Source organism: Hylobates moloch, unplaced genomic scaffold (assembly GCF_009828535.3).
Source record: "Hylobates moloch isolate HMO894 unplaced genomic scaffold, HMol_V3 SCAFFOLD_55, whole genome shotgun sequence".
NCBI lineage: Eukaryota > Metazoa > Chordata > Mammalia > Primates > Hylobatidae > Hylobates > Hylobates moloch.
This window is the reverse complement of record NW_026652330.1, coordinates 151669-159729: the sequence shown is the minus strand read 5'-3', so window position 1 is coordinate 159729 and position 8061 is coordinate 151669. Positions and strand designations below refer to the sequence as shown.

Below are 8061 nucleotides of genomic sequence, written 5' to 3'. Positions count from 1 at the left end.
AAGCAAGCCTGGGTAATGGCGGGCGCCCCTCCCCCAGCCTCACTGCCGCCTTGCAGCTTGATCTCAGACTGCTGTGCTAGCAATCAGGGAGACTCCGTGGGCATAGGACCCTCCGAGCCAGGTGCGGGATACAATCTCCTAGTGTGCCGTTTTCCAGGCCCGTTGGGAAAACGCAGTATGAGGGTGGGACTGACCCGATTTTCCAGGTGCCGTCTGTTACCCCTTTCTTTGACTAGGAAAGGGAACTCCCTGACCCCTTGCGCTTCCCGAGTGAGGCAGTGCCTCGCCCTGCTTAGGCTCGCGCACAGTGCGCTTCACCGACTATCCTGCACCCACTGTTTGGCACTCCCTAGTGAGATGAAACCGGTACCTCAAGCAGAAATGCAGAAATCACCAGTCTTCTGTGTCGCTCGGGCTGGGAGCTGGAGACCGGAGCTGTTCCTATTCGGCCATCTTGGCTCCCCGACCAAATACTAGGTCTTATTCTTTCTTTTTTTTTTTTTTTTTACCCATTAGCCATTCCCCACCTCCCCCTGAAACTGCCCCTCTACTCTCCTTCCCAGCCTCTGGTAACAATCTTTCTGCTTTCTATGTCCATGAGTTCAACTGCTTTGATTTTTAGATTCCACAAATAAGTGAGAACACGCAATGTTTGTCTTTCTGTGCCTGGCTTATTTCTGTTAGCATAATGATCTCCAGTTCCACCACAATGGTCTCTCTTGGTGAATGTTTCATGGGTATATGAAAAGAATGTGTATTCTGGTGAAATTTTCTATAAATATCAACTAGGTCATGTGGATTGCTAGTATTTTTAGGACTTTTATATCCTTACTGATTTTTTTCTGTTTACTTGTTCTATTAATTACTAAGAAAGCAGTGTTCATTTTATAATTGTATTCATACATTTTTAAAAGGAGGGTATGTGTAGTTTTAGAATTTAATAACTGGTAAACGTATTTAAAAATGTTTTAGCCATTACCATTAAAATAGTCAAATTTCATTATATTATTGATAACTGGTAGCATTTTTATATAGGCAAGCTAGGGTCAGATTAATTCACCACTGATTCAAGCCTATTGGCTTCCCAGTGAACAAATATGTATAAAGTATTGTTAAATGCATTATAAAGTATATTGGTGTCAGTGGTCCCAGTAAAATATGCATGATTTGTGTTGATCACAGGTTTGGGAGTCAGACATACAAAGAGTCAAATACCAGCTCTGATACTTAATGTAGCTACTGGATAACTCACTTAACTTTGCCATGACTCAGTTTGCTTATCTAAGAAATGGGGATACTATTACTCACTACTTGGAACTGCTATGAGGATTAGATGAGATATGTGTGTTCAGGGTGGTATGGCCATAGACTGTTGTGAGGATTACAGATAACGCATGTGAAATGCCTGGCAGAGTACCTGTCACTTAGTAAGCAATAAATGGTAGTAGTACTGGTAGTAGTAGTAGTAATAATAACAGCAGTAGCAACAGCAATAATAGTCATAGTACTCATTATTTTAATTCCTAAATATTATTTTAAAGCATATTATTAATGTATATTATTTCTTAATGTATTATTATTAAATAATAATTTTTTAAAAATTTATTCTTTTGAGATGGGGTCCTGCATTATCGCCCAGGCTGGAGTGCAGTGGCACAGACATGGCTCACTGCAACCTCCAACTCCTGGGCCCAAGCCTCCCAAGTCTTTGGGACTGCAGGCATGTACCATCGTTCTTAGCTACTAAATAATAATTATCGTATCTTCTAGAATGACTTACCATTTTCTTTCAGCTTTACCAAATTTTCCTTCAATTTGTCAATTTCTAGTTGAGCCTTCTTAAGTGCAGAATCTAAAAAAAGAAATAAAATATTTGAATAAGGAGCAAATGATTAGTATAATAATCAAATTTCAGATGACTCTCTCTCTGGAACACTTTCTTTCACCTGGCTACTGTCCTTGGAGTTTCTGCTTAAATGTCAGCTCCTCACGGAATTTTCCCAGACTTCTCTCTTAGAGTTCCTACCGCACCCTATATTTAGCCCTATCCCTGATTATCTGATCTCGTAATTGTCTTTTCTTAATAGTTTCCTCCATTACATTTCATGATGAAGAGGAATTTAAACCACTGTAAACAATAGGAAAAGCTGAAAGTTTTTAGGTATGGTACTACCAGTTTAGCAAAAAGAAATTACACCCAGAAATAAGTAAAAATAATTTCTGCAATCAATCATATTTAGAATTTTGCCAATAGCTGCTAGATATATCAAAAAAACAAAATTTCAGGAAATAGCTTTTGGTACTATGCAAGAATTGTATAAGGATGGCACAATGATATTTAGGAAGACATGACGCATTGGAGTCTATTGGATTTGGGTTCTCTATCTCAGGTTTTATCCCTTTGTCTCCTGTGGTCTCCTCATCACCAGTGATATTGCTGGTGGATGTCCTACATTATCAGAATGAAGAACCTCCCAGAAGTAAGAGACTAACATGAATTTTATAGCGGGTCACTTCTAACCACAGAGTGAGTACATCAGCACAATTGTGAAGGTTTTATTATTACATCCGTAACACTCAGTTCTTTAGAGTAAATCCCAGGATACCCTACCAGATTCACCTAAAACTGTATTCCTAACTATAGCAATATTATTACTACTACTGTTACCATAGCAGCAACTGCCAGTACCAGATATATGTATCATCATAACAAATCTGCAAAGTAGATATTCATGTTTCCATTTCATAGATGAGACAAACAAGACTCAGAAAAGTTAAGCAACTTGCTCAACATTACACAACTAGTAAAAGGTATGTCTGGGATGTGAACCTAGGTCTGTTTACACTGAGCCAAAGATGTAAAAATAGCTTCTGTTTTACTAAAAGACCAGTTTTGCAAATGTATTCCTCTATGGAAGAAGGAAAGTAAAGTGAGGGCAGGTGGAAAGGATATTCTAGAAAGAGGGAATAACACGAGTAATGTAGGAGGTAGGACAGAACAAAGGAGATGACATAGGAGGGAACACTGAGTAGTTTTGGAACTACATATAGTCTAATACTGCCTGGTCTGTAGTGCAGAGAATTAGGAAAGTGTGGGATATGACCTGGATACATAGGCAGAGGCCAAACCAGAAAGACCTTATTTGCTACATAAGAGAGCTCAGAATTTATTATGTGAACCAGGGGCTCCCAAACTGTATTCTGTGAACCTCAAAGTTCTGAAGAGGTACTTCAGATGTTCTGAAACATTTGACTTAATTGCTATTTGAAAAAAATAACTATTTTTGGAATAGCACACATAGTGAAATATATTGCTCCAAATTTAGATAATATCAGACTACCGAATTTATTAACTTGTATGGTCAGGTTAGTTTCTGCCATATTTGTGTGGATACCTGAAAACTGTAGCTTTCTGGGGTTGGGCACAGTGGCTCACACCTATACAACACTTGGGAGGCTGAAGCATGAGGATCTCTTGAGGCCAGGAGTTTGAGACCAGCCTGGGCAAGTAAAACCCCCTTCTCTACAAAAGATTTAAAAATTAGCCAACTGTGGCACTACATGCCTGCAGTCCTAGCTACTCATGAGACTGAGGCAGGAGGGTCACTTAAACCCAGGAACTCAGTGAGTGAGTGATGATCGTGCCACTGTACTCCAATCTGGGCAACAGAGTGAAACCCTGTCTCTAAAAAAAGACAGAAAAGAAAGAAAATTCTAGCTTTCCAATAGTCCTCTTAAACCAGTAATATTTCTAAAACTGTATTGGTTGTAACTTTTCTTGAGATCTCTCTACTGGATTAACAGTTGTACTTTCTTAGTCTATTTCTAAGTCTCTTTCTAAGTCTGGTTAGCATCGATTTAAAAAAAAAACTTTTTTACTTATGGAAAATTTCAAATATATACAAAAGTAGCTAGGGCAGAGTTATGGTAATACCTACATCCATCACCCAGCTTTTAACAATTACCAACTCATGGTCAATCTTGTTTCACTTATACCCTTACATATTATATTAATTTTCTAATGTTGTATAACAAATTACCACAAACTTAGTGGCTTACAACAGCATCCATCTACTAGTTCATGGTTCTCTAGGTCAGGAGTCTGGGCATGGTGTGCCTGGGTTCTGTGATCAAAGTCTTACAAGGGTGAAATCAGGGTGTTGGCCAGGCTGTGTTTCTCTCTGAAGGCTCTGGAGAAGAATCCATTTCCAATCTGATTCAGCTTGTTAGCTGAAATCAGTCCTTGAGGGTGTAAGACTGAGGTCCCTATCTCCTCATTGACTGTCAGTTGGAGGTCTCTCTTGGGTCTTGGAGGCTGCCCACATTCTTTGTTACGTGGTCTCCTCCATCTTCAAAGTTATTATTTATTTGCTTTTCAAAGTCATTAATGAAGAATCTCCCTCATGTTAAATCCCTCTTGCACTTCAAATCTTTTTTGCCAGGAAATGCCTTGACTCTTTTCAGATCTCACCTGATTAGATCAGGCTCATGTAAGATAATCTCCCTTCTTTAAAGTCAGTTGGTTTGGGACCATAACTACACTTACAAAATCTCTTCACAGCAGCATCTAGATTGTATTTGTTTGAATAACTGGGAAAAGATGTGTGTATACTAGGGGGTGGGGCTCTTGGAGGCCACCTTAGATTTTCACCTAATACACTTACTTCTCCCAGTTCTTATATTTTTAACAGCTTTGAGGTACAGTTTACATACCTTAAAAATTACATATTTCAAGTGGACAATTCAATGGTTTTTCGTGTATCTACAGGTATGCAACATCACAATCTAATTTTAGAACATTTCCATCAGCCTATTAAGAAAATCATATGCACTTAGTCAATCCCAATTTTCATACCTAGCCCTGGACAGCCACTAATCTACTTTCCATTGTTTTTTTGAGACAGGGCATCACTATGTTGCTCAGATGGGACTCAAACTCATAGGCTAGGTGATTCTTCTGCCTCATCCTTCCAAGTGGCAAGTAGTTGGGACATAGGCATGTGCTACTGTGCCCAGCTATGCCAATCTACTTCCTATCTCTATAGGATTACCTTTTATGTACATTTCATCTAAATGGAATCACACAATATATGATCTTTTGCATCTGACTTCTTTTACTTAGCTTGTTTCTGAGATTCATCCATGTAGCAGGTATAAGTACTTCCTTCCTTTTTACTGGCAGATAGTATTCTATCATATGAGTGTCAGGAGTTCCCAAGATCACCCCCAGGTTTGGTGATGTGCTAAGAGGACTCACAAGACTCAACATATGTTCATACTCAAAGCTAAGATTTCCTACAGCAAAAGGATAAAGCAAAATCAGCAAAGGGAAAGGATGCATAGGGCAAAGGCCAGAAGAAACCAGGAACAAGCTTCCAAGAGTCCGCTCCCAGTGGAGTCACACAGGATATGTCTCCAGCAGTGAACTGTGACAATACATGTAAAATGTTGTCTACCTGGGAAGTTCATGAAAGACTCAGCACCTAAGGTTTTGTTGAGGGCTGGTCACACACACACTTTCTGCCTAGCATATACCAAGACTCTTAAAGGAAAGCAGGTGTTCTGCATGGACCACATTGTATAAACAGCTTAGGCACAGTGAGCCACTATTGGTTAAGGAATGGTGGAAACCTTCCCAAAATCCAAGTTCCCAGATGTCAGCCAGATGCTTGTGACTGTTATAAGCAGTCCTTTCTTAAGAATAGCAGTGTCGGGTGTGCTGTTAGCTACTTTCTGCACAGTATGGATATACTGCATTTTGTTTATCTGTTCACCAATTGACAGACATTTGGGTTGTTTCTAACTCTTGGCTACTGTAACTAATATTGTTATGAACATTTACATACAAGTCTGTGTTGATACATGTTTTCATTTCTCCTGGGTAGATAGCTAGGAGTAGAATTTCTGGGTTGCATTTAATATTTTGAGAAACTGTTAAATGTTTTCCAAAGTATCTTCACTATTTTACCTTCTTACCAGCAATGTATAAGGGTTTCAATGTTTCCACATCCTTACCAACACTTGTCACTATCTGTCTTTTTTAGCATAGCCATTCTAGTGGGTATGAAGTAGACTCTCATTGTGGTCTTGCTTTGCACTTCCCTAATAACTAATGGTATCGAACATCTTTTTTTTAATCGACAAATAATAATTGTATATGTTTATGGGGTACAATGTAATGTTTTGATATATGTTTATATTGTGGGATGATTAAATCAAGCTAATTAACACATCTATCACCTCACATACTTATCAATTTTTGTGATGGGAGGTGCTCAGCATCTTTTCACGTGCTTATTGGTCATTCACATATCTTCTTCCTGGAAATGCCTTTTCAAATCCTTTGCCCATTTTTTTTCTTTGAGACAGGGTCTTGCTCTGTCACCCAGGCTGGAACAATCATCGCCCACTGCAGTCTCAAACTCCTGGGCTCAAGCTATCCTTCCACCTCAGCCTTCCAAGTAGCTAGGACTACAGGCACATGTCACACACCCAGCCCCTCAACCCATTTTTAAGTTGGGCTGTCTTTTAATTATTAAATTGTAAGAATTTGTTACATATTCTGGATGTAAGATCCATATCAAACACATGATTCGCAAATATTTTCTTCTAGTCTATGAGTTGTCTTTTCAATTTCTGATGGTATGTTTTGAACTGTAAAAGTTTTAAATTTTGATTTAGTCCAATGTATTAGTTTTTCTCATCATTTTTGCTTTTGGTGTCATATTTAATGTATCACTGCTTAACCCAAGATCATGAAGATGTTTTCCTTGTTTTCTTCTAACAGTTTTATAGTTTTAACTTACATTTAGCTCTGTGATCCATTTTGAATTAATTTTTATATAGATATAAGGTAGAGACCGGTATTATTTTGAAGCAAATCCTAGACATCATTTCATTCACTTATGAATATTTCACTATATATCTCTAAAAAATAAGAACTCTTTTTAAACAAAAAATTAATTTAACAAAAATTTAACAATAATCTTTAACTCATATGTCTAGCAAGTGTTCAAATTTCAAATTGTTTTATAAATGTTAAAAATTTGAATCAGGATTCAATAAAGGCCACACATCATAATTGGTTAATAAGTCTCTTAAATCTTTAAAAATTCATCTTTTTTCTTGATATTCATTTGTTGAGGAATAAATATTTTATATAAATTCTTTTTTATTCTTGAAAAAATTATCATTGAAAAAATTTTTCATTTTCGTCTAAATTTTATGATGTGATAGAGAGTTAAAGAATAAACTAAAGAGAGCTAAAGGGATTTATTTTAAAAAGAGTTTGTTGAAAGAAACAAGGTAATACTTGGGAAACATTGTCATATAACACACGCCTAGCTACAAATTCTGCTATAAGTGGATGACTCAGGAAGTTACAGATGGCGCACACACTGATACTGCACACAACATTCCAAAAGGACTTGCTAATTCAGCTTCCCAACAGTCCTAATAGACTCACTATGGAGATGGCTTTCAGTTGATACGCTTGGGATTTACCCTACAGAGCAACTGCTGATAGAACAGGTTGCTATGTGATTGTGTTCTGTTGTGTCCAAATGTAACTACTAAGGGTACTGAATATCCAGCTTTTCCTTTTTCTTCTTGTATTGCAAGCAGCAAATATTGCTTCTCATCATGCTCATGTGACCAAATTTATTTTCTTTTTAGATTGTGTTTACTAAGGAATAAATTGTATACAGTAAAATGCACCCTTTTAAGTGCATAGTTTGAAGAATTCTGACAAATATGTACAATTGTATACCCACCAACCCAAACGGGATATGGAACATTTCATCATTCTGAAAAGTTATTTGTGTCCACTGTTTAAAATGTATTTATAAAAAATTTACATCCTGATATTCTTTGTTTTTTATTATTTGTTTTTAATCACACAGTTTGGCATAATCATTATTGTTTTATACATTTAACATTTTTAATGTTTATGATTCTAAATTAACCTATATATTGCATTTGTAAAAGAATCAGTCACGTATTAAAAATATAGAAAGGAGAGAATTATAATTTAATTTTTTTTTTTTTTTTTTTTTTTTTTTT

The 8061-nt window shown here is 37.0% G+C and overlaps 1 protein-coding gene across 1 annotated transcript in view; it reads right to left on the bottom strand.

The window, feature by feature from the left end:
- LOC116463730 (coiled-coil domain-containing protein 30-like) overlaps positions 1 to 8061 on the bottom strand; it is a 159528-nt gene that overhangs the window by 139683 nt on the left and 11784 nt on the right. The window contains 1 exon segment of the mRNA XM_058434825.1: positions 1781 to 1852. Within this exon segment, the coding sequence (XP_058290808.1) occupies positions 1781 to 1852 (72 nt within the window).